Below are 26,144 nucleotides of genomic sequence, written 5' to 3' on the forward strand. Positions count from 1 at the left end.
TCAGAAAATTAAAAGATTTTAGGAATTTTGTGTTAGGATCCATGGCAGAGACCAATATATATATTTCTTATTATTTCACAGGACATGAGACCAAAAAGATTTAAAGCTGCTGTTCCAAACAAATCCCTTTAGGGAGAAACTGAGGCCCTACCGGGCTGGTGCCTGGACAGGAATGAGTTCAAACTAGACCCCGGACCTTGTGATTTCTGGTCCAAGGGACTTACCTAAACCCTATCCTGCCTCATGTCCTTTTGGGAGCTGATCAAACAGAATCCAAGATACTTGATGTGGTTAAGAAAATTGGAACCCGGGGCGCCTGGGTGGCTCAGTTAGTTAAGTGACTGCCTTCAGCTCAGGTCATGATCCTGGAGTCCCAGGATTGAGTCCCACATCGGGGTCCCTGCTCAGCGGGGAGTCTGCTTCTCCCTCTGACCCTCTCCCCTCTATCTCTCGTTCTCTCTCTCTCTCAAATAAATAAATAAAATCTTTGAGAAAAAAAAAGAAAATTGAAACCGAAAGTGAACTATTGTTCCATACTTCTGTGGTGCTGTCAAGCCTGAATCCAGAAGAGGACATATGGTGGCAGAAGCTGAGCCAAGAAAGATACAACAGAGGGAGAGGGACCACTTAGTGCAAGATCCCACACAGAATGGTGCCTTATTAATAACTGCTGGGAGAATGCCTGCCATAAAGTGGGTCCAGGGGCGCCTGGGTGGCTCAGTCGTTAAGCGTCTGCCTTCGGCTCAGGTCATGATCCCAAGGTCCTGGGATCGAGCCCCACATCGGGCTCCCTGCTCAACGGGGAGTCTGCTTCTCCCTCTCCCACTCCCCCTGCTTGTGTTCCCCTCTTGCTATGTATCTCTCTGTCAAATAAATAAATAAATTAAATAAAATAAAGTGGGTCCAGAATTTAATGTGTGTGTACTACATACATATGCGTGTGTGTGTGTATCTGGGCAAAGTTAATGTCATGTGTTACACTTTAGATAGAATAATGCTTTCATTCAGAGTTTTATTCAATTAAATATAATTCTTCTTTGACTGGTGTCGTCTTAGTCGGTTGGTTTTGGGAGAGCAGCCTGTCTGTGAAAAGGCAACTCTGGGGGCCCAGACAGAGAGAACACATGTTCAGACCGATGCCGAGCTGGGAGAGTGTGTTACGCAGCAGGGCACCCTCTGCCCTCAGCTCTGTGCTCTCTGATGCCTGAGAAATCCTGCTGTGGTCAGAGAGCAGACCTACTCAGGGTATCTGAGGATGGTGCCCACCCCATCTCAAGGATATCCCTGGGCCCCTGACCTGCCATCTAGGGGCGGAGTGATGACTTCCCATTAGAGGTGGATCTAGGTAGGGCTTCTCTGTACTCCAAATCACCAATCACCACCCCTTGGAGCCTGTTACAAGTATCTGAATTCTAGCCTTTGAGCTTTATTCTCTGCTTAGGTTGGATGATGCTTTAGTGTAGCTATTCCCTGGGGGGACTAAACATGGGTGCCGGTACACCAATTGGGAAGTTAATCCGCTTACAGGAGCTGGAGGCTGTAAGGCACTGGATAGATAAGCTTTGCTGGGGAGTAGAGGAAGAGTGGGGCCATATAGCTGATGCCAGGGAGAGTAGGCACAGTTTGGGATTGATGACAGCAGTCCAGTTCCTCCCCAGGAGAACCAAGAGTGGGGACAGGGAGTGAGGAGGACCCCAGAACTTCAGCTCTGGCACAGATGCCAAGACCTGGCCTTTTCAGGCCAATTGATATTAGGGTTGTTGGGGTAAAGGCAGGTACGAGAGAGGGAAACCAAGGGTCTGGGCTGTGGTCTAAGTCCCAGAGGTCCAAATCTGGGAGTAGGGAGCCAGGTGCAGGATGGAGGCCAATAGACCCAGGAGGGAGCAGCAGGCATCTTGGAGCTTCATTCAGCTTCATTCTGCTGGAGGGAGCACATTCCCGAGGTTGCCTGGTCCTAGCCCTGTCTGAGACCCCTGAGCCAGGGGCCTGGGCTCATTCCCTGGCTCACATCAACCCTCCGCTGTCATGAGGTTCTGGTCCTGGTTTATCTTTCTGCCCTCCCTTCCCATTCATTTGCCCTGAGTTTGAGCCAAACAGCCATTTGCTCTTCCTCTCCTGTGTGTTCCCAGTGCCATCTCTTTGCTCTTCCTACACCCCCTCTACTCAGAATGTCCTTTCCCACCATCACCATGCTCTTGAATTCTGTTCCAAATCTTGCCCATCCTCCTGGCCATATTAGTTTTCTCTTGCTGCTGTAAGGAATTACCATGAATTTAGTGGATTCAAACAACACAAATTTATTATCTTACAGTTCTGTAGGTCAGAAGTCCACACAGATATCCCTGAATTAAAATGAAGTTCCTTCTGGAGGCTCAAGGGGGGTGGGAATCTGATCCTTGCCCTTACCAGCTTTTAAATGTCGCCCTCATTCCTTGGCTCATGGCCCCTTCCATCTTCGATTTCTCCAACTCTGCTTCTACTGTCTCATCTCTTTCTCTGATCACAACCAGAAAAGGTTTCCCTCTTTTAAGGACTCATCTGACCAGATATGGCTTGTCTGGATAATCCAGGCTAGTCTCCCCAGCCCAACGACCTTCATTTAACTACATCTGCAAAATCCCTCTTGCCATGGGAGGCAATCTAGTCATGGGTTCTAGGGATTCGGATGTGGACATTTTGGGCAAGGCCACTCTTCTGCCTTCCACTCTGGCCCAGCTCAAGTAGCCCCCACTACCTTCAAAGACTCCTCTCTACCATTCTGGGCTCCTCTGGCCCTTGGTCTAGGTTTCCCACCAGCTTCTGAAGATCTTCCCCACTATAGCTCTTATCACCTGGAATTGTAATTACATGTCGATTGGTCATTTTCCTGCAATAAGCTTCAAGGTCCATGAGAGCAGGGACAAGGTTGGTCTTGTTTACTGACATATCCCTGGCAACTAGCACACTGCCTGGCACACACTGCTCAACAATATTTTGAGGGAGAAAACTTCTATGACACCTCACTTTCTATTTTAAGTTACATCCTGGCCATATGATTTCTCCTCTGTGAGAGTATACACTTCTTGAAAGCAGGGTTCACATGTGGCTTGTCTGTTGTATCCCCTGGAGCGTCCAGACAGTGCTCAGGGCATGTTTGTGGAATTGAATTGAATAAATAGGTTCAGACTCATCTCAGTGGTCTGGTTCTTAAACAAAGGGCACAGGGAGGAATGTGTGGGGGTGAGGTGCCCTGGGTCAACTCGAACTCCCTAGGAAAAGTTTCTGGAAGAGAAGCCCTTGGGGCAGCGGTTGGAAGGTGTGAGGTGTGAGCAAAGTCAAATGTGGGAAGGACAGCTGGGGGGCAGTAACCAGAGATGAGATGGAGTAGGGGAGGGCAGAAATGGCGACCAGGGCTTGGATGCCAGGTGGAGTGGTCTGGATTTGATGCGACAGGATGCTATTGGGGATTACTGAGCAATGAGCGTTATGCTGAAAACAGGGTTGGAGGAAGACGGGATGGAAACAGGAGGACAGGGAGTATATTTCAGGGAGCAAAGTGCAGCAGGATATAGGCAGGGGGATGATAGCTGTCCCACAGGGACACCTAGACAGACTAGATGTGGAGACAGGAGGTAGTGGAGTCAAAGATAATTTGACATCACAATCTGGGGCCTGAGAAAAGCAGGATGATGGAGGCCTGGCTTCCATTAGATGAGCAAGACGGTGAACTCAGCACTGGGCAACTTTCGTGTTGGGTATCAGAAGGGCATGCCTTGGAGGTGACTGAGACTCAGCCCCATTGCTTTTGTCCCCGTGAAGATCCTCATCTCCATACAGCAGATGAATTGGGAGAAGGAGGGTATTTTTCCAGGGCCTGAACTGTCCCTTCTGCTCCCATGTGGCAGGCATCTTGTCTCTGCCCCAGCCTATTCACCAAAGCAGACATTCTGACCCCCAGAATGAGCTAACATTTCCATTTATAGATCCCTCCCCCACCTTGTACTAGCCACTGTTCCAAGTCATTATACCCTCATAACAACCCTGAAAGGTAGGTGATATTAGCCCCATTTTATGGATGTGGAAACTGAAGCTCCCCTAGAGGAGTAGCCAGCAACCCACATCCTCACAACTAGGAAGGTGGGGGGGGGGACCAGGATTTGTGCCCTAGTCATTGAGCTCACTGAGCTATGACTTTGTCACACCATTGTGCCTCCTGCCTGCTGTCCAATGAGGTTTAATTTAATTCTACCCAGTTCCATTTAGCACATGTTTCCTGAGCACCCACCAAGGGTAGGGTGGTCTGCCAGGTGGTGAGGAATTAAAGAGGCATAAGACATGTGTAGGAGAAACAAATATAAACCCCACTACCTCCACGAAAGGAACCTGACGCAGTCCACAGTGCCCGAGAGGGGTTTAATTCTGCCTGCACCCAGCCCATATGCTGGTTCCAGCCACCAACAGCAAGTGTGAGCCACTCCCAGGAATCCCAAAATTTCAAAGCTGAAAGGGACCTTAGTATCCAACCAACCAATTTTACAGATAAGGAAACTGAGGCCCAGAAAGGGGAGGTGGCTTTTCCAGGGTAACATAACTGCTTAGTGTCAAAGCCAGGGCCAACGCCTAGGTGTCCTCACTCTGCGTCTGGTACCCTGGACTAAAAAGGCTCCTCTTTCCTCCACAGCTGCAAGACGTTCACATCTGCCCCTCAGCACCTCAGACTTCCCTCCCTCCCCACCAGCTCCCACTCCCCACGCTGGCCTTGCACACCTTGCCCCAGTCTGCCAGGTCCAGACAGGGCTGGGGGCAGGGAGACAGGGTGAGTGGCTGTGCACTCTCCTCCCAGGCCCAGCCCACCACCTCATTGCCCCCGCCGGTTTCCTTCTCCTCAGGGTGCTGGGTCGGGGGAGAGCAGAGGTGGGGCCTGGTAAAGTCCTGTGCAGCCAAGATGTGCATCCCTAACTAACATTCAGACTGGGAGTGAGCTCAAAGGCCCTTACTGGGTTTTTAAGGCTATTGTTGTTGTTACTAGCTTGTTGTGTATAAAGTGCTTTCTCTTTATAAAACTACAAGATGAAACAAACTTAGCCCCTCTCCGGACCCCCGAGTTGTGTAATACGAGGAGGGGCCAAGCACTGCTGTGGGAGTTTTACAGGCCACGCAAAGGCAAGACCCTTCCCTGTTTCTGTCTGGAAAGTTGACGCTCCCTTTTCTTGTTTGGTCGAGTCTGAGAAATGCTTTCCTCTCCCTTGCGCGGGAGCCTCCTAGCCCAGGCGAAGGTGGGCCTTGTTACCTTGGCGATAGCGAGGTTGGGCTGAGAGGCTGCTCCAGCAGCCAATAGAGGCCGGGAGGGGGCGGGACCAGCTGGGTCTTCTGCGACGGTGGCGGGGCTCGCAGGTTAGCGGACCGGGCGTTGGGGGAGGGGTACAGGGGTCTTTGGGGTACCCGGGGCTCCCAGGCCGGCCCGAGACCCCTGATTAGGTGGGTACTGGCCTTGGCGGTCGGATCAGGGCTCCCAGCCTGTACACCGAAAGTTTTCATCTGGCCTTGAGTGGGGAGGAGCTGCCGGGCGGGCGGGCGGAGGCGGAGATGGCGGAGGGCGGTGGAACGCGCCGCGAGGGTCAGAGCGGGGCCTGGTCCTAGGAACTCGAGGTCCCCGGCCGCGGAGTCCCCGGGAGGCCCCCTCTTCCCGGGCGCTCCAGGTGGGCGATGGAGAGCCGGAGACTTGGAGACGGAAGGCCGTATTTGGCCACAGGGTTTTAGGAGGCCCTGGAATGCTGAACCCAGCTCCTAACCCCATTCCTACGTCCTGGCGGGAGGGCTAAAGGGCCGAGAGTGCGGGGTATGGTGTGGCCCCCTTCCCCTTCCCTACTTCTATCTCTTATGCAGGTGTCCGGTCTGGCTGGCCTCCCAAGCCCGATCAGCATGAAGCTCCTATGTTTGGTGGCCGTGGTCGGGTGCTTGCTGTTGCCCCCAGCTCAAGCCAACAAGGTGAGGGAGGTGATCCAGCAGCACCTCGTGCGCGACCACCCTGCCTGCGGACAGGGCTCCTCCGCCCCCCGCCCGAGGGGAGCAGCTGGAGCTGCTGCTCCAGCCCTGCCCCTCACTCATCAATGGACCGTAGTTTTGGGGAGTGTTCTCGCGGGCGCCAGGCTGCAGGCCTCCTCCGTAAGGGTGGAGTGAAGGGAGAGGGGTGGAGCACAGAGCACACGTTCTGGATCCGAGTAGAAACCTAGGTGAGATTCCAGCGGGGGAGTTTGTGTTTGGAGGAGTTATCCAAGTTCCCCATACCTTCCTTTGCTCCTGGGTAAAATCGGGGTGCTTATAATGTCTACTACTCTACTTAAGGAGAATCAAGTAATATAGTTTGTGGAAATGCTCCTTAAGTGTGAAGTCTTGCACAGCTGGAAGTTTCTGTTACACGGAGGGTGACCTAAGCGCTGGGACTCCTGAGCAATTTCCATTCTTTAGGGGTAAATGACCCAGAACTGGGCTTGGGTAGCTCTGTGGAATTTAAAATTCTGAAGGTCATCAAGGCTTTAAGTGAGATTGAGTCTGAGGGTTTGGTTCCAGCCCCTCTGGGGAATTCCTGATTGGAATGAAAATTATTTGTGGTTTTGTTTCTTACTCATTTCAGGGAGGAGGAACTTTCTAAGGGATTGCTTGGGTATTCCCATGGAAATGATCCACTTTTTGTGTACCCCTGCCCTTTACCTTCCCCCATTCCTAACCTAGGAAGTTGGAGTTGGGTTGGGGGCGGGAAGGGGCTCACCATCAAGGTTGCTGGGCAGAGGTGCACACAGCAAGTGTGGGGCCCAAAGTAGAGGGCTGTCCCTTTGCTTGCCACACACCCCCCCACTCCCAGGCATCCTTCTGGGGAATGGCAGCCCTAGGCAGTTTTCTGTGAGTCTCATTTGCCACTGGACAGTTTCTGTCTTGAGAATCCTGTGATATTAGCATCTTTTTTGCAGAAGTCATTCCTTACTGAACTTGGGGATGGGCAAGGTCAAGAGCATTCATATATGAACAAGTCTTGCTAGAACCTGAAGCCAGGGGCCCTGCCTACCTGCCTACCATGTACTTTCTCTTCCAGAGCTCTGAAGATATTCGTTGCAAATGCATCTGTCCACCATATAGAAACATCAGTGGGCACATTTACAACCAGAATGTGTCACAGAAGGACTGGTAAGGCGCTGTACAGCCTGGCTCGTGGCTGCTACAACTAGTTGAAAGTACAAGTGTTTACTGGGGTTCTTGGATCCCTGGAGGATGAGCTTGCTCCTGCTTTCCCACTAGAGCCTACAAAGGACTGTTTTGTCCATGGTCACACAGCCAGTTGGGAACAGGACCCAGGTGTCTTGAATTCTAGCTGAGGGGTTTCTGGTCAGAGAAGTGGATTTTGATATTTTGCTTTGATTTGGGTGTTTATCAGTAATCAAAATGGTAGTAGAGAGATTGGGCGAGGTAGATAGTATGCCCACATACGATGGGACCTTTTGTGTACTTTTGCAAAGCTCTGTTACGTGTGTTATTCTGTACCAGTCTCATTAATGCCTTGTAAGGTAGATGGGATAGGTAGTGTTCCCTTTTTATAATTGCAGAGACTAAAACCCAAAGAGGAAATTTCAGTTATACTCCTAGAGTCCTGAATTCATTTCTGGATGCTTCCCTTTAAAAAGGAGAAAAAGAGGCACAGATTCATTCAGAGAAAGGAGACCAGCTTGGTGAAGGGAAGTTTCAACACCATATCCTAGAAGGAGTGGCTTCCTAGAAGGGAGGCTCGACGAGGAGAGGGCTCGGGTACATCTGGTGGCTGACAAAGACCAAGAGCAGGGCAGGCATGCTCTGGGAGGTGGGGCACATGGGAGTGGTATCAGTTATGTTCAATGTGGTTTTTTGGTGTAGAATTGGAGTCAGTAGAAACAGCTTTAAGGGTGGCTTCAGGGAAACTATAAGTGTGAGCGAAGGAAGCATTTTTAATCCAGGCTATTTTAAGAGCTGGGAAGCCCGCTCCTTGGAGGGATCTGAGCACAGATGGGGTGATTCTTTGCTAAGGGCACTGTGGAAGGGATTCGCATCACAAGGAGGGGGTGTCCAGGTCAGGGCCCCTCCTTGGTTGTAGGTTAGTATCATCAGGTGGGCTTTGAGAAAATACAGATTCCCAGCACCACCTATCCCTAAGATATGGGGTTTTGTTGTTTTCTTTCTTCCCAGCTTTATTGAGGTCCTTTAGACATAGCACTTTGTGTAAGTTTAAGGTGTACAACCTGATGGTTCGATGCACATACATATTGTGAAATGTTACCACAATAAGGTTAATGAATACTTCCGTCACCTCACATAATTACCGTTTGTGTGTGTGTGGTAAGAACATTTAAGATCTACTCTCTTTACAACTTTCAAGCATATAATACGGTGTTGTTAACTGTAGTCTCCCTCCTGTACATTCGATCTCCTCCCCCTATGATTCGGATTCAGGAAATATCGGGGAGCAGGGGGGGCAGGAGTAACATTCTCTTAAAGTTCCTTAGGTGATTACCAGCAGCCTTTGGGAATTTGGAACTTCTCCAGTTCTGAGATAGTCTGAGTGATTTTCCGAGAGGCAGGCTCGCTAGATGTGCAGACTCGGGATCTGGCCTGCCTGGCTTCAAATCCAGGTTGGCCCCTTGTTCATCATGTGACAAGTGACTTCATGTCCAGAGTACTTCCGTTTCCTCATCTGTAAGATGGATGGCAGTATATTGAATATTGAATGTGTGTGTGTGTGTGTGCGTGTGTGCGTGCTTGTACATGCCCATGTCAGAGCCTTTAGGACAATGCCTGGCATGTAGTAAGTGCTGTATAAATGTTAGCTAATATTAATATATATTATCATGCCTTGTTAGAGGCCACATAGGTAATCATTGAAAGACTTAGAGCACAGCCCCAGAAAACGAGCTCCTCTGGTTCACACAACACAGCAGAATGTTTCCCTCTGGTTTCGCCTGTCCTGATGGATTCACAAAGCCCTAAGACGTGAAGTCCTGGGAGGAGCCCCTGTGACCTCCCTGTATCTTGCGGTTAGAGCTCAGATAACATCAGTAAATAAATTGATAGACTGAGCCCCACAGCAGATAGTAAGGCTATGTCCCACAGGCAACAGCAGATTTTAGTAGCCCTGTCTCTGGCCTGGGGTGATAAGATGGCCTGCAAACCCAAGCTTGGATGCCCGCAGAGAAAGGAGTCCTGCTCAGGCTCTAGTTTATTTTCTTCTCCTTAGAAGTCAGAATTAGGGGATTACCCAATGAACAATCTTAAGTTGAGAACTTGGAGACAGTTCCATTAAGGGTAGTAGGTGGAAACTGAGTCTGGGCAGGATTCTAGGACCCAGCGACAACATTGGCAACCCGCTGGTAGGGGTGGGGACTGGGGGGGGCTTGACCTGTGGTCTTCCAGCCCTCTGGCGAGGGTCAGAGGAGACCAGTTACATCTTCAGGTCTCTGCCACTGTCGCCGCTCTGCTGTCCCCTGGGTCCACGGCTGGGGGAATACTTGCACCCTTTGTTGTGCAGAGCAAAGCCAGAACTGTCTGAGCTGCGGGCCTCACAGGTCACCGCATTTATGTTCCTGCGCCGCTGGTGTTCTGCCATCTAGTGGTGGGAGTTCATAACCACACGCCTGTCGGAGGGCAGAAACCCTAACAATGATGCTCTGTTGGTGGGTCTGCCGAGGAGATACGTTGCAGAGGCAGTCCGAGGGTGGGAAGGGACCAAGTAGGTTAGTTCAGTGTCTTTCCGACTTCTAGAAATTAAACCTTTCTAGAGACGGAATCTGTGTTGGAAACACAACATGTGAAACAAAATCAGACCTGGTGCTGAGAGGGACCCGTCTCTCAGCCCCTCCCTCCACCACCTTCTTGCCCAGTGGTTCCTGGGGTACCTAAGAGAACAAAGCCTGAAAGACACTGATGAGTTCAGCCTCCATTTATAATTGAGGAAACGGGGACCCAGAGGGGATAAATAAATTACTACAATCACAGAATACATGGCGGAGCAGAGAATTAAACCCAGCTTATCTTTCTCCGTCAACCTGTCCCTTAATGTCCTCTCACCAGTCCTTGGAGTCTTTCGATACCACCGATCCCCAGGAAGGTAAATGAAATCCTTAGAGAGCAAGATCATGTTTAGGGTTTTACCGACTCTCAAGAGGCCAGAGACAACAGAAAGATTACAGCTTTCCATTTACTGTTCCCCTAACCCCTTTACAGCCTATTCCCGTAACAGGATTCCAGTTTGGAGAACCTGGGTTCGCTCCTCCCGCTGCCCCTGCCCCCCCACCTTGCTTGCCCTTGGCGGGGAGTGCACACATCGCACTGTAGCATTGGCGTGGCCTTCCAAACCGGGACCCCGTGTGGCTCAGAAAGGGAGGCATCTGGTCCTCAGAAGGCTTGTAGGGACTTCTGGAGAAGAGACGGTCCCAGCAGTGATGACCAGTATTGTGCATGAACCTGACCTTGTCCATCGGCTCCTCCCAGAGGTGGCAGCGTGCGGGGTCTGGTAATGGTGCAGTTAGTTACGTAGAAGACCCCCACTCACGCAGCAAGGAGTGATGTGTTGAAGTTGTTACCCAGAGGTGAAACTGGAATCATCGGGGTTTAGGGAAAATCACGTAGGCTACATCCTGGATTTTTAAGGGGAACAGAGGCTTTTAGAGGACATCTCATATTTATTTCCACACCTGATCTTCATATCACACGTGTTTGATGCCTCAGCCAGAAGCCCAGCCTGAGTCTAGAAGGGCCCTGGGATAGCTCAGAACAGGCTTGTTTTTTCAGAGACCTGAAAGACCTATAATACGGTGTTGTTAACTGTAGTCACCCTGCTGTACATTTGACCTGCTGACCGCAGGTCTAGCCCCCACGCCCACCGGTACCGGGGTGTCGCCCGTGTTGTCACTGGGTCCTAGAATCCTGCCCAGCCTCAGTTTCCACCTACTACCCTTAATGGAACTGTCTCTGAGTTCTCCCCATTGGCTCTTGCAGGATTCCTGTCAGGGCTGTCAAGTGGTACAACTCCTGTATCCCAGAGAGGAGGACATAGGCCCAGGGCCGCAGACCTGGCCGTCCGTTGCAGTGGGATGCCTGGTTTACCTCTGCGAACCTCCGAGAGTGGTTGACTTTCCCCAGTGGTAATGATCAAGGTGCATTCTCGAGGGCACTTGCTTATGTGTGAACTGTACCTGTAGAAACCTGCTGATCTGAAGAAGGCTGAGCCCGATCAAGAGGCCCAAGTAAAGAGCTGAGCACAGGCATGGGCCCCACTGAGACAGAGTGTCACATGGAAAGACGAGCCGAGGATCGGGATTTGGGTCCTGACCTCATTGTGGTGGCGATGCCACTTTGCCTTCCTGAGCTCACTTCCGTCTTTTTAAATGTGGGGCCTGTGATCTTTAGCTCTCCTGGGTCGAGAGCACTGTTAGGTAAAGGCGGGCTAAGCGGGCGCGCCATTAGAACGGGACTCATTTGGCAGCAGCTTGTTCCCTGAGCTTGTTCCCCGAGCCCTGCACTGCCAGCCCTGCGCTGGGTGCTGGGAAGCTGGAGATGGCCTCTGTCCTCGACGAACTTAGCGTCCCCAGGGGGAGACCGTACAAGTAAAAGTGGGAATGCAGCACAGTGTGGTCAGTGCTGTGATAGAGATGAGTGTGGGGACTTGGCTGCCGTGGGGAGATGTCAGATCTTTGGGCTGGATCTTGAAGGATGTGTAGGATTCCACGCGTGGGAAGGGGAGGTGGCAAAACCATGTATTCCTGGCAGAAGGCAGGAGATGTGTCAAGGAGGGGAGCACGGCTCATTCAGAGAAGAGTCTAGAAGATCAGCAGAGCTGGAGGGTGGGGAGTGGGGTGAGGCGTGGCAGGGGATGGGACTGGACAGGGAGGCAGCCTGGAGTGAGGTGGAGCCGTGGGTGCCCCAGGGGGAGCAGCTCATTTGGCCTCACCCTAGAGGCCCTGTGGGAGGCCTTGACCAGCTTTAGGCTTTCAGCGGGGGTAGGTGATGTGACAGGAGTTTCATTTTGCTAACACCACTGAGCTCCCGGGTGGAGAAGGTAGTAGAGGCACAGGGCTAGATGAGAGGCGTGAGGGCAATGGGGAGCCCGGGCCACTGGTCCGAGGACACAGTGATGAGACCTTGAGCTGAGACAGGGCAGCGGGAGCCAGTAGAGAAGGTGGGTCTTAGAAGTTTTTAAGGAGGTAAACATCACTGGCATTTGATGGATTCATAGGTGAGAGGAAAAGGTGGTGTCAAAGGTGATTGCCAGGTTTGGACCTGGTCGGCAGAATGGACGGTAGGGGTGCTCTGTGCTGTTGGGGACACAGCCCAGGGAGCTGGGGCAGAGGGACATGGGAGGGTGGCCGTGGAGCGTCCCTGTGGGCCGCTCCTGTGGTGACTAGCGGGCAGCTGGATGGAAGGGTGCCGGGGGGCGGTCCTGACTAGGGATTCTGGTCTAAGACTCCAGTCTGGGCCTCCCCAGCTCTGACTTGGAAATCTCTGGACTGAACAAGCCCATGGGAGTCGGGGAGGCGGGGAGGGGTGCACGGCATGAGATAAGAAGGCAGCTGAGGGCAGCAGTTTGGGAAATGTTGGCATTTTTGGTGCCAGCATCAAAGGTGCACCTTAGAGAGCTGGTTCGGGTGGGCCGGGGACAGGTGCTGGGGGGTTGGGAAGGCTGTTCTCCCCACTCCCTGGGAGCCCCTTTTCCTCTGCCCCGCCCTCCCCTCCCGGGCTGCCTGCTGCCGGGGGCCCTGCTCCCACTGCCCCGTCTGTCTCTTTCCAGCAACTGCCTGCACGTGGTGGAGCCCATGCCGGTACCCGGCCACGACGTGGAGGCCTACTGCCTGCTGTGTGAGTGCAAGTACGAGGAGCGCAGCACCACCACCATCAAGGTAGCCTGGGGCTCGGGGCTCGGGCCCACCCTGCTCCCTGGCTGCCCGGCACCCATGATCTTTTGCTGTATTCTGGAACATTCCAAGTGGCTGTGGGACTGGCTTCTGGGCTGGCCTGGTCACAGACACAGGGGCCTGCCTCCCACACCTTCTTGGAGCCAGCTCTGTCTTCTGACATCTGTCCAGTGGCTCCCATTACATGGGGGGCAGGGAACCTGGGCGAGGTGCTTCATGTCACTTTTTTCCTCCTGTTCTTTCCGATTTCCCCCTTCTTCTTTCTTCCATTCGTTCAGTAAGCCTCTTTCAGGTGCCTTTTATGTGCTGGGTAACACGCAGGGTGCTGCTAATAGGACAGTAAGGCCGCCCTCCCAGAACACCCAGTCTGACTGAGCTTCCAGAGTGGCCTCAGACTCCTGACAGGCCCCCTGGGAGCTGTGCATCAGGACTGGGTGTCTGCGTGGTGGCACCTGGGCAGGAGGGGCTTTGGCCCCGAACCTCGTTCTCAAAGACTGTTGGGTGAGTTCGGGAGAGAAGCAGGAGACACGGCCACCACCGTAGCAAGTGAAGGCAGCGGCCTTGGCCTTTCCTCTGCCACTAGGCGGGCTCCATAGGACCACGGCTCACGCTAGCAGAGGTTCATCTACCCGGAGCCTCCCCCGGGGTCTCCTAGTCCGGATTCTGACTCCTGAGCCAGGCCCTGCGTCCCGATTTCTGACCTAAGCTCTTCCTGGCCAGATTTTCAGCTGACTTCTGCTGGTCCTCTGGAGAGTCTAGAAATAGCATCGAGAAAGGAATTGAGGAGTTTAACGGCACTGCCTAGTCCATCCCATTTCTCCTTCTGAGGCTCAGGAGGGGAGGTGATGTTCCTTGCTCTCTTGCCCAGACCAGGGAGCTGGCAGCTCCTTCCCAGTCCTGCTGTCCTCCCGTGTTCTCACCTTTCTGATGGGAAGCAGCTGTCTGTCCGCCACCGCTCAGTCCTCGCCCCATCAGGCTGTGCAGACTCAACTCCTTTTATCCTCCCGCCTGAGCCAGCCCCTCCTGGAGCGTCTTTCTCCTGCTCTGAACATGCTCCAGGGCCCCCACCCTCTGGGGACCAGATGGCTGAGACCCAGTGCTGAGCCAGGTGGCGCCTCTCCCTATTTGGCAGAAAGGGACTTCGCGACACGGGGCGCTCATCAGACACACTTCCTAATCCCTCAAGTTTCCCTCCAGTCCTCCTCCCTAGGAGGCTCCCCCCACCCCCCAGTGTCAGCCTACTAGAGACTCAATCTCCATTCCCCTGGCCCTTCCCGGGGTACAGGCAAGAGGTCTGGCCATTGGCCCTGTTTAAAGAGGCGTGAACACTGGTGCCCCAGTCAGGGAGGAAGTTGGTCCAGTTGAACTCGACCTTTGACTGAGCCGGACTTTGACCTGAACGTCCCAAGGTTTCTCTCTTTTATCACTCATCACAGTCCATTTGGGGCCAAGGCTGGGATCAGAAGCCAGTGATGGCCAGGCGTTGTGGAAGTAGAAAAAGCATGTGAGCCGGAGTCAGTAAATCTGTGTTCAGGTTAAAAACCTCTACCATTTGCTAACCTTGGGACCTTGGTTCATGGTTCTCAGTCAGGTGAGTGCTGGCTGCCCAGCAGGCATTTGGACACCAGTGAAGGTGCTTCTGTGGTCCCGGTAACGGAGGTGTATTAGTGACGCCGCCGTGGCTACTGGGGGGCATGGAGAGTCCAGAGCACCACACTGGGAGGCACTGAGTAGCCTCACTGAATCTGTCTTTTCTGTAAAACGAAAAAGTTACTGCAGCTTGTGAGCCTCTCCGTGTACGGAAGAGATTTGTCATTCTGTCACTGGCTGTCACCTCCATGCAGGGTGACTGACGGGAGGGGGAGATGTGGCCTCCAGCCTCCAGGGCACACCTTCTCGCCAGCCTGTCTCCCTCCGCCCGTTGGCGTGCCCTCTTGGGACTGGACCTTCCCACCTGTCCGCCCGCACTTGGCAGTGGGGAGGGAGCCCTCGTGCCCTGGGGCTCAGCCTCAGGCCTCTCCACCAGCCGGTTCTTCCCTGCTCTTACTTTGTGTCCCGTTGCTTTCCACCCTTTCTTGGGGAGAGCCAGGTAGGCCCCGCTTCCGCACTCCGCACCCCTGGGAGCATCTTGGGGTGTCAGGATCCAGGTGCTTTCCTTCATAATCTGTTGTTTTTATGTCCGCTATTCTTGTGGGATCCCCTCAGTTTAGGGCAGAGCTGGCAAATATGTGGAATGGGCCCCCTGTCCCTTCTGTCTTTGCCTGCAAGCCCACAGCCTCTGGGCCCTTCCCCAGTGGCGCTCGAGGCAGCCCCTGTCGCCGCCGCACGCGCATGGCTGTCCTGGACCAGAGTGTTGGTTCACAGGGCCGGCTGGCTCTCTCCCTCAGGTCATCATTGTCATCTACCTGTCAGTGGTGGGGGCCCTCTTGCTCTACATGGCCTTCCTGATGCTGGTCGACCCTCTCATTCGAAAGCCGGATGCGTACACCGAACATCTGCACAATGAGGAGGAGAATGAGGTAACTGGGGTTTTGGGTGCCAGGGCCCTGGGCTCCGAGCCTGTGAGTCCCCAGGGCAGAACCAGAAGAGCATCGCGGAGGCCTAGGTGGGGCTCCATGTCCCTCACCCCCCATGCTCCAATTTGCTCTTCTCCTGTTCAGTGTCCTACACATCACCCAGACTCCAGAGTTTTCCTTGGCAGGGAACCGCCCGTTGCACTTCCACATGAAGCAGGAGGTGGCCCTGCAGTGTTCCTGATGCCTGGCATCAGCCTGGATGCATGAGTCGGGGTGGTGGGGGCGGGGGCATATGTTGCGTTGTCCTGCCTTTCCGGGCTGAGGGGAAATGGACCAACCAGGGCCAGTCACATGTAGACACACGTCATATCCTGGTTGCTCAGACACTGGGCAGGTGTCAAGTGGGTGGTAGACTTGCAGATAGCATGTTTATTCTTTAGTGATTCTGTAGACATCTGCCAAGTGCCTGCTCGACGCAAAGCGCAACCTGGGCCCCTTAAGGGAAAAGTAGGATTTTAAGGGCCAATGAGTAGTAAGGTAGATAGTGGTGCTGAGGTGCTTGAGGAATTTGGAGCATTTCGAGGATAAGGTAGGCATGTAGGAATTGTGGCAAATAGAACTGGCCAGTAAGTTTAGACCAGATTATCACTGGCCTCAAATGTCAGGCTAAGGAGTTTCAACGCCATTAGATAACGAAGGGAACCACTGACCCCAGGCAGCCCGCGAACCCCTCAGGTCAGGGTTGGCGGGGCTCAGGCCAGGCCTGGCATGGCTAGCAGCCAGTCACCCTCCTCCATCTGTCCCCATGCTGAGGGGTTACGGGCGCCCTGCAGAGGAAGCCCTGGGTGGGAGAGAGGTGGGCTGCAGTGAGAAGCTCTTGGTGGGAGCGAGAGGTGGTGCGCGTGTGCGGCTGGCCCAGCTGGGGTGCGGTGAGCCAGCATGCTCTCCCAGGGAAGCTCCTCATCCTTGTGCCCGGAGCTCGCCCTCTGTGGGACCACACAGCCGCCAGGGCAGCCTCAGAGCGGTGGTATGTGAAGGCAGGGCAGGCCTTGCCGCCGCGCTGCCCTGAGTGGTGGGCTCTGGGCAATTGTGGAAAGCACAGACCAGTCTGTCAGCTCGGACCTTAGTGCTCCCTGCGGCTGGAAGATGCTGCGTATCTCCAGACTGAGGGATGGAGTGCGGGAACGAGCACACATACAAAGGGGCTTGTAGGGTGAAGCATCTCAGCCATGTCCTGGGAGAATAAGTTGAAGAAACTGGGAGGTGTTGAGCTTGAAAAAAAAAAACCAAACCAAACTCAAGGAGATACATGATAGCAGCCTTCCAGTGTTGGTGGGAGAGAGCTTAGTCTCACCCCCGGTAAAGCCAGGGGTACAAGGACCCATAGTTGGGAGTTAGGAGAGGAGATTTAACGTGATCTAAGAAGTCTTCTTGCAGATGACACAGTTGATAATGGGTTGGGTGGGCTCCCTCGTAAGCGAGTGTGTTTGGGGTCACTGGAAATCACTAGGCATTGGCTAAACTGCCACCAAGCTGTCACAATTTAGAACATGTCAAGCACCGGGTTGGAGATGGGAAAGGGCGGGGTCCCCCCCCCCCCCCCCCCGCCAAGAGGGTCCGGGGCTCAGATCGCCATGTGCAGCCACGGGGCGTCGTGGGTCTGGGCCAGCACAAGCACAGGGACGAGGCCGGGGAAAGAGGGAGGCCTGGCCATCCCACGGGCCCTCTTGCTTCTCCTGGGTATGTGGCTGGACCGATCCCAGTCTGCCCCCAGTCTCCCACTGACATGAGTTTGGCCAAAGGGGGAGCAGAGAGGATGAGCCTCGCCCCTTGGAGCTGGGGCCTGGGAGGTGGTGGCCCTGGCAGTTGGGTGGTCTGTGTTCAAGAGGAAACCTTGCGTGCCTACCTGGTTATTAATGTACAGTAATAGCAGCTCTGATGGGGAGGGGCATCGCTAATAAACACTTGGTGATTAGGGGTAATGTGGTAATTGCAGTCCTGGCTGGGGGAGTAATTGAGAGATGCGGCCCCGTGATTACACAGCCCGTGCTGCCATTTCTCTGGAATGCATGGCTCTTGGGCATGGCCTTGTTGTGTCTCCTGCCGCCCTGGATGTGGTGCCAGAGGGGAGGGCAGCTTGCCATCTCTGGGTCTAGGCCCAGGCCCCTCTCCCCCAGGAGACCCGGGGTGCTACCCACTTGGAGGCGTAAGTCAGAGCTGCCTCTCTTTGTGTGGGGGGGCTTTAAGGGGAGAGGGGGGTTAGATGTGGCCAACGAGTTCCTGAGAGCAGATCCCAGATCCAAGGGCGTATATTCCCTGGGTGCAGATTTTGGCCGAGTGAGGAGGATTGCCCTACGAGGAAGTGCTGTCTGGCCACATACCCTGGGGGCCTGCGGGGGCAGTGGGGTGCCTTAGGCAGCTCTGAAGCTGAAGCTGGCAAGCCCATGCTACACACTCTAGGGGAGATTTCCTGCCCTGGGAGAGAGCAGTGGGAGGGATGACACCCCTCACCTGCTACCCCGATGTTCTAGAAGGAAATAAAAGGTGGTCAGTCTCTGATGCCCTGACCTGAGGTACAGCCATCTCTGCACAGAGTGCAGCTCCCCAGTACCTGGAGGGTGGTTAGGGGAACACCTTGGGGCAGCTGTGAGTGGGGTCTGCTCACCCGCTCAGCACCCATAGCACGCACTGCCCCTTAGTCTCGGCACTTGGCCTGGCTCCCCATCCCCTCACCTCATGATTCTGTGTGGTGCCCCCAACTTAGGTGTTCCTAGGTCATCCCTCCTGGAGGTTCAGCAGCTCCGTTTTTTTCCCGTGCACGGGGCTTCTCTTCTTCCCTCTGGCCTCTCAACTCCTGCGGGCCGCACTGTGTAGATTTACAGAGCTCATGTCTGCTCTCAGGGGTTGAAGCCCCAAGACAGAGCCCAAGCCAAGTGAATGAGCCATAAAGCAGTGGTTGAGATCAGGTGTTAGGAGATGGCAGTCAGGGAGAAAGCTAGGTGCTTTGGCAAGCTCTTTATTAGACAGGGGCTGGGGACTTCTCCTCTTCCTGTTAGTTTGGGAAGGAAGGCTTCCTGGCAGAGGGGGTCATCCGAGCCAGCTCAGAAGACGCATGGGAGAGTGACAGCTCAGCTGCTGTAGGGACACTGGAGTCAGCGCCAATGATCTCGTCTCTCCAGAAACCCAGTGTCCCAGCCTTGGATGGTGGGGGGGACTCTGCTGACCCACCTCTCTCAGTGCACATGGGGCAGGGAGGGGGGGTGGGGGGCAAGGAGAGCAGGTCCCAAGGCCACCTGGCCAAACAGCGGCAGAGCCAGGGCTGAAGCTGTGTCTCTGGGGTATTAGTGGTCTGGAGAGTGTTTCCCTTAAGAAGGATGGGGTCTCCCCTGGGGTAAGGGATCTAGCTTTCACTCCAAAAGGAAGAAAGTTGGAACGGGACCTCTCAGGTTCTTTGGAAGTTTGCCTAGGCCCCTATAACTCAGTGACCTTGGGGAGGAAACTGTCCAGGCTCTGTGCCCCTGCCTCACCCCCTACCCCAAGTCTGGGATCCAATCAGAGATGAGATCTGGGGATTGGATCACTTCCCAGGTTTGGGGGCCTTTGGCTCCATTTCCCCAATTCCTGTAGCCAGGAGCTCTCCTGCCCTGGGGCGAGAGGTCTGGAAGAGGAAGGGAGGCCTCCCTCACAGCCCCAGCCCCAGCACCCCCGAGGCGGGAGATGAAAGCCTGTCGTGTTCCCTTTGAAAGTGCTGGCAGGCCTCAGTGGGCCCTGATTGCTGAGCACTGCCTCCCCTGGGATTCCAGCAGCATTAGGCCTAATCCCCAGGCTCAGACACCCTTTGAAAGGAGGAAGCAAGCATGTTTGCTGGGACAGAAACGGCAAACAGAGCTTTTTAGATGTACGGGTTTGGCCCTCTTTGAAGAGCGAGAAATAAGGGTTTCCATGCGGCTCTGGGTGTCTCTGCTCCTCGCAGCATGGGCACCCTGGGCTCTGAGGGGTCCTCAGAGATCTCAGCCTGCGGGGGCTGGGTACGGTTCTAGGCCCCCGGTGCGCGAGGGACGTATGGGGAACCGAAGAATGGTGGTGGTGATGAGGGCATCTGGGGTCGTGAAGGAGCCGGAGTGATGAGAAGGTTCAGGGTCCCCGGGACGTCCGCCCTTCTTGTGCAGGGATGGTCGGGCAGCACTCAGCTGAGGGCCCTGGCCCTGGGAGGCTGACGGAGAAACTTGAAGAAGACACACTGATGGGGACAGTTCTCCTTTGGGGGCGGACAGAAGAGTGTGGGATGCAGCCACTAACCATTTCTAGAGCGTCCAGTGGGAGGCTCCCAGCACTGTTGTCAGGTGCCGGGCTTTGGAACCATAGCTCTGGATCGGAGTCCCACTCTGCCAGTTACTAGCCATGACGCATAATCTCTTAGTGTACTTTTCTCTGTGTGGAATGGCTGTAATTGTTCTAACCTCAACATCGCTGTGATAATGTGTGCGCCACTTTGACAAGTGTTTGTTCACTCCTAAGAATGAGACCTTTCTGTGCGGTCTGAGCACATCAGTGGCATGGTGATTATTGGGGCAGCACGGGCAAAGGCTGGGCGGTGAGGGGCCGCCACGTGGACCAGGGTGGCTGCAGGGCTGGGGGGCGTGGGGGAGTGTGCGCCTCAGCCAGCCCAGAGGCCTTGATGCTGTGCCCACACGCGTTCTGTCTGAGTAGCCGAGTCAGCAGGCAGCGTGTCTGCGTGGGAGCATGGCATTATGGGATGTCCTAGGACCATGGCTGGCAGCGAGTGGGAGTCAGGGAGAGCTTTGCAGCAGAGACGGGGCGGGGTTTGGCTACAGCGGGAAGGCTTTGGGTTAAACTTGGAAAACTGAGGGCGGCCATGTAGTCCCCTTCCGGAAGGGCTTTGTACCCGGGCCATTCCGAGCTGCGTGACTGGGTAAGTGACAGCGCTGCCTGTCCTGCCCCGACTCGCGGGACTGGGGGAAGGGTGGAGGGAGCGCAGCTCTAAGTGGGGATTCTTTTCCTCTGTCCTCTTGTCCTCAGCCCGGTGCTCCTGCGCGGGCCGGGGAGCTTTCCTCTGGGCCGCGTTGACGGTGGTCGTCAGCTCTGGCCTGTGCACACCAGGATTTGGGGCCTCCCAGGCCCGGCGAGGAGAGCCTGGCCTGAGGTCCCTGATTCCTGGTGCCTTACTCTGATCTCGTGGAAAGATACCGGCTTGCTTCTTTGTTTTTCCACATTGGCTCCCTCTTAGGAGCAACCAGCCAAAGAAGCAGCCAGCAGAGTGCTGGGGTAGGAGAACACAGACATGGGTTCCAGCCCCCACTCAGCCACCACAGGGCTGTGTGACCTGGGCCTCAGTTTCCTCGTCTGCAGATGGGAGTAATGTTACCCAGTACCCCCAAGCCTGGGGAGAATCCACGTAAAGTACTTAACAGAGCCCGTGGCACAAAGTGACACTTGTCATCGCCATGCTAGTCTGGTCGCACCGGGCACCCCCTGGCACCCTGTCGGGACCCAGGCGCCTTCCTCCTCTCGTAGCTGCCCTCCTGCCTCCCTGAGTTGCCTCAGAGGGAAGGGGCTAGAAATGGTGTGATTTCTCTCCCGCCTCCAGCTGCCATTCTGCCCCAGAACAGGCAAGGATGAGGCCCCACTCTGGGCCATCTCTAGAACAGACATGGAAGCTTTAATACCTTTTAATCAGACTATTAGCAGTGGAAACACGGAGCCTCTCAGCAGCAGCTTTCCCCCACTTAGGAGCTGTTTGTTAAGACTTTACATGAAGGGGAAACAAATGATACTGTGGTCATGCGGTGAATTTCAGCATGTTCCCTTAATGCTCTGTTCTTGGCTTCCTCTGCCTTCCCCTCCTGAAGACGTTCTCTGAGCTGCAGAGCCCTCAAGGAGAAGCTGGGCTGAGGCTGGCCCATCCCTCCAAGCCTGCCTCCGGGGCTCACACCCCAGCACTCCTCGTGGGCCCCGGAAGGGACAAGATGAGAGGTGGGGAGGGAGAGAAGCCCCTTGGGCCCCCGAAGCCAGGACAGCCAGGTCCCAGTGGGGCTTCAGTGCCCATCTCCCCTCCCCGGCCACCCGGAGGCTTGGCCTTGGCCCCCGGTAGCAGCCGGCTGGTGTAGCTGAACCAGGAAGGGACGGGATTGAAAAGTGGTGTGGTGCCATGGTCCTTTTTCAAAGTCAGCTCCCTCTGGCAGCAGTCTGCCAACTCTCTCCCCCTTTCTCCCGCCTCGGAGACCCCACAGCTAGTGTCTGCTGTGAATTGAGCGCTTGCTGTCTGCCAGGCGCCGCCAAAGGCTTTGCTTTCCTGGTCTCATGAAGAGGCATCTCTTGCCATCCCCGTCTTAGGGATAGGGACATAGGTTCTGAGAATGAGCTGACCTGCCCAGGGTCCTATTCCGGTAGGTGTCAGAGCCAAGATTCAGAGCTGGGTTTGTCTGATTCCACGGTGTTCTCAACCCCTGAGCTGAACTGCCAGGGAAGAAGAAAACGAAACGTTTCTTGAGCTCCTACTCCGTGACGGCCAGAGTACTAAGAACTTTATATAGATGATTTTCTTTAACCTTGCTGTACCCATCTCCTCATCCTAAACCTTGTTTTTCAGAGTATGGGTCAAGCCATTAGGTCATGAAATCAGTTGTGAGTCATAACCAGCGTTTTAAAAAAATGACGGAGAGCAGAGCAAAGAATATCAGAATGCCTCATACTTAAGTGTCTTATAAAACTTGTTTATTGCGTATGCATATGTTTGTGCACACACACTGGGTCATGAGGTACATGTTAATTTCTGCTGACAGTACAGTCAAAAAAGTCTGCAAAGACTGGCTTTATTAAACTGAAGCTTGGAGAAATAGTCACTTGTCCAGGGACCCAAAGCTGCCAGGTGGCTAAGGCTGTTCCTCTGTCCCAGCTCCCACTGTAGGCCTCGGAGATGGGCCCCCTTGGGGGCCGGGGGGGCGTGGGGCCTGAGACAGGGAGAAGATGGCCCCTCGGAGCCCAGTCTAGAACCCAGGAGTCCTGACTCTGGGCTCAGTGCGCCCCCTGCCTGAGGCTGTCAGCACCTGCGTCCTCCGTGTCGCTGGGATCAGCAGCTCTGCGGGCCCAGGAAGCCTTCCTCAAGGTCCTGGACCCGCACCCCCCAGGGAGGCCTTGTCCCTCATGAGACAGTGACTCAGCTCTGCGGCGACAGTGAACTGCCTGCCAGCCTCAGCCCTAGCCGGCCACCTCTCTGCAACTGCCAGCTCTCTGCCTTCCCTCCCCTCGCCTCACCCACCCCTCCCTTCTCCCCAGCCTGGCAGCTGCAAGGTGACAGAAGCCGTGCCAGCGCAGGGCATTAGAAGCAAAGTTGCATTTACTGGGCGGCTCTGGGCTTAGAGAGGTGTGCTAATCCCTTAAGAGATGTGTGGCAGGAGATGAGAGGCAGGGAGAGCGAGGGAGGAAATCCCCACGGGGGTGTGGGCCTGGCCCTCGGCTCTAATTCCCCCCAAAGATCAGGTTGGGGTCCTGCAGGAAATGCATGGGCTCCGGAGCTTCAGAGGCAGAGAGGTGGTAATTAGGGGAGCTGCTGCCTTTGACAACAGAAGCGGTTCCGAGAGCAGAGGGGAAGGGGATCAGCCGGGCACACAGAGGAGGAGCTGAGCTATCCTAACCTGTCAGAGGAGAGTGGGCCAGGCAGGCTCTGGAATGGGAGTGCCGGGGTGGATTTCCATCCCTGCCACACTCCCTGAGTGAGGGACATGCCTTCTTTGCTGGGGGTAGTCAGCCGGGTGTCCCAGCCCCTGGCAGAGCAGTGCCCGTGCACACTCCTCAGTGGGCCCATCTTCCCCACTGGTACCCATGTGCTCCCTGCCCCGGGAGGCCAGGCCCTAGTGCCCGGGTCGTCCTGCTGTCCTTGGGCGGTGGCTGGCAGGGCGGGGGGGTTCTGCAGCCTGGTGCCCGCCCTGGTGCTCACCGATGCGTTTCCTCAAGCCATAAAGGGCATCAGGGCTTCTGCGCTGACCCCGTGAGGTCCTGAGGCCAACACTCAGTATTCCTCCTGAGGGCTAGAAATTGGCCAGTGGGGTGCAGTTGGGGACCCAATTTGAACTACAGCTGTGTGGTAACTGGGGCCCTAGATAATGCTCCTCCCAGAGCGCCCCCTTTCCCAGGGCGCCCTACACATTCTCCGAACACCGAGCCTGCCACTGGCCTGGTGCGCTGGGCGAGGCCCTTGAGCAGCCCCCAGCCGTGGAGGAGGTCCAGCCTCCCAGTCTCGGGTGGGGGGCGCTCAGCCTTTGGGACTGCTGTAGGGGCATTTTTTCCGTGTCGGGTTTCCGAGACCCGCCCTGGCTCACCGTGCTGAACCTTCTCTCCTGTCTCTTACCCCTGCAGGATGCTCGCTCTGTGGCTGCCACCACTGCCTCCCTGGGGGGCCCTCGAGCAAACACCGTCCTGGAGCGTGTGGAGGGCGCTCAGCAGCGGTGGAAGCTGCAGGTGCAGGAGCAGCGCAAGACAGTCTTCGATCGGCACAAGATGCTCAGCTAGGTGGGCCGGCGAGGTTGGGTCAAGGACCAGAGGCCACGGCTGCCAGCTTCCAGGGCTGGACAAAGCCAGAGGCCCCTTCCCCAGCCCTCGGTGCCACCCTTCCCAGGATTTCTCTTTAGAAGCCCATGGCCTTTTTCCTTCCCCTCTCTCTCTTTAGAAAAGGTGTCGTCTGCCGATGGAATCTGGGAAGAGTGGTGGGGTCCCTGATCTCGGGTTTGCCTGCTCCAGTCTTCGGCCTTGAGGGGAGGGGGTGGCAGGCCAGAACGGAGCGGAGACGCTTCAGGTGGCCTCAGGATTGGAACAGTCTGTACCTCCTTACTTCACCCCTGACACCCCTTCAGCTCCAAATCTTGGGAGTGTCCTTACCCTTTGCAAGATGGAGCCGGGTCATCAAGAACTCAGTGTGTGGGAGGGAAGCAGTCAGCATGTGCCCCTTCTCTGCCTGGTTCTTCTGGCCACCTTCCTCCCGACCCTGATACCTCAGCCCTAGCTCAGCCTGCTTCCAGCCCTCAGGACGGCTCTGATGGGGCAGCTGATGCCGCTGAGCTGCCCTGTCTTCAGGGCACACCCAGACACTTGTCCCCCCCCCCCACACCCTTCCACCAGCCTACAGCAGTGTCGCTGCGCCTCGCTCCCTGTGGCCCCTGACCCCTCACTCCCACCTCAGGGGGCCAGGCCGTCACCCCGCCTCCCCAGGTCTGCAGTCGCTGAGCCACACAGTTGGTGGGACCACGTGACCAGGAGGCCGAGCAGCGGGTCTGAATACCACGGCGCCTGTCCTGGGATTGTCTCTCGGCTCTCATTCATTGTACCAGTGCATGGAGAGAAACGTTTGTCCTTCCGTTGTCTGTAGACCAAGGAAGCCATCATTAAATTGTCTGATTTCTCTCACTTTCTGGATTTCAAGAGGTCCAGAGCGCTGGGAGTGTTTCGCAAGTGATCTGATAAACGCTGCTTCTCAGAGAGGGGACAGAGAACGGGGTCCTTACTAGGTCCGGGCAGAGAAGCAGAGCTTAGACAGTCCCGGTGGCTGTGGCAGGGCCCACGGGGGGTCCCAGCAGAGGCCCGGGGCTCCCCAGGATTCCTGCTCGCTTGACGGGTGGGGACCGGCCCCTCATAAGCTCTATCCACTGACCCTGGGGAATTAGCCTGAGATTTGATTTGTGTTTCATCTTTGTGGGAGATTCCCCCTTAAACTCTGAACAGGGCCTGCTGTCAGTATCTTTCAGATACAGTAAAAAGTGCTCGCTGCAAAATCCATACGTTTTCCCTGATGAAAACCCACAGCTATTCAGAGGGGCTGGGGCAGCCAGGAAAACAGAACGGCCTGGGAGCAGCAAATGTGCGCACCATCAGGGACCCCCCATTCCCTCCTGGCAAGTGCAGCGCAGGGTGCGTCCAAGACCCCGCAGAAACAGTGCACCTAGAGGGACCAGGGGGGTCTAACTGAAGTTTCTGCCCTTGGGTTGTGCGAACAAACAGGTATTTAGAAGCTTTGTGTGCAGAGCCCCATGCTGGTTCTTGGTGAGAGGTGGGGGCCAGGAGAACAAACGTGAGGTGGGGATTTCAGTTTGCCAAGATTTGCCCAAGTTCGAAGTCCAGTACAAGCACTAAAAGGGATGGGAGGGGGTGAACATGCAGATGGGGCTTCCGGGAAGAGCAGAGACTTGGGAGTTGGCCTTGGAAGCAAGCGAGGGACACAGCTGAGAAGGGACCAGAATGATTGTGGGATCCTGCACAGATATGCTAAGCCAGCGTGAAGGTTTACGGTGGGGTTGACAGGAACTACATGTGCCCCGGACGGGAGGCCAGGCAGAGGAGCCAGCCCTGGTTTCTACCGTGTTTGTCTGCCTGGTAGAGACGCAGCACCCACTAGGGCCACCCGCTGCTCTCGAAGCCCGGTGGAGGGGGCCAATGTGATTCTTTCACAGTGGGGCTGTGTGCACTTCAAGGGGCAGACAAAATTGGGTCTTTTCTAAAGTGGGCAGATGGGTGTGTTAACTTGTTGAGAATAACCAATCCAGCAATGGGTGTCTAACGCTGTTGGGTCCCCGCTAAACCACACCGCCTAGGGGAAACCTTGAGTCCTGTGTGTCTCTGAGTTTTGATTAAGTCCTGCAGATGATCCAACCAGGTTTTGGTGGTTTTAAGGATTTGATATGAAGCAAGCAGTTGTCACCATAAATAAGCC

General features: G+C 55.2%; 1 protein-coding gene across 2 annotated transcripts; it reads left to right on the top strand.

The window, feature by feature from the left end:
• The first annotated feature begins 5,327 nt into the window (after nt 1–5,327).
• Nucleotides 5,328–24,844, top strand: TMEM9 (transmembrane protein 9). 2 transcript variants are annotated; one of them, XM_021682476.2, is made up of 6 exons: nt 5,328–5,373; nt 5,866–5,967; nt 7,070–7,161; nt 12,785–12,893; nt 15,296–15,427; nt 23,801–24,844. In XM_021682476.2, the coding sequence occupies exons 2-6, from the start codon at nt 5,902–5,904 to the stop codon at nt 23,951–23,953; spliced, it is 552 nt and encodes a 183-aa protein (XP_021538151.1). In that variant the 5' UTR covers nt 5,328–5,373; nt 5,866–5,901; the 3' UTR covers nt 23,954–24,844. The 2 variants fall into 2 exon arrangements, with proteins under 2 accessions (XP_021538151.1, XP_021538153.1); XM_021682478.2 differs by lacking the exon at nt 5,328–5,373 and adding an exon at nt 5,385–5,457.
• The last annotated feature ends 1,300 nt before the right edge of the window (nt 24,845–26,144 follow it).

This window comes from Neomonachus schauinslandi, chromosome 6, assembly GCF_002201575.2.
Source record: "Neomonachus schauinslandi chromosome 6, ASM220157v2, whole genome shotgun sequence".
NCBI classification, from domain to species: Eukaryota; Metazoa; Chordata; class Mammalia; order Carnivora; family Phocidae; genus Neomonachus; species Neomonachus schauinslandi.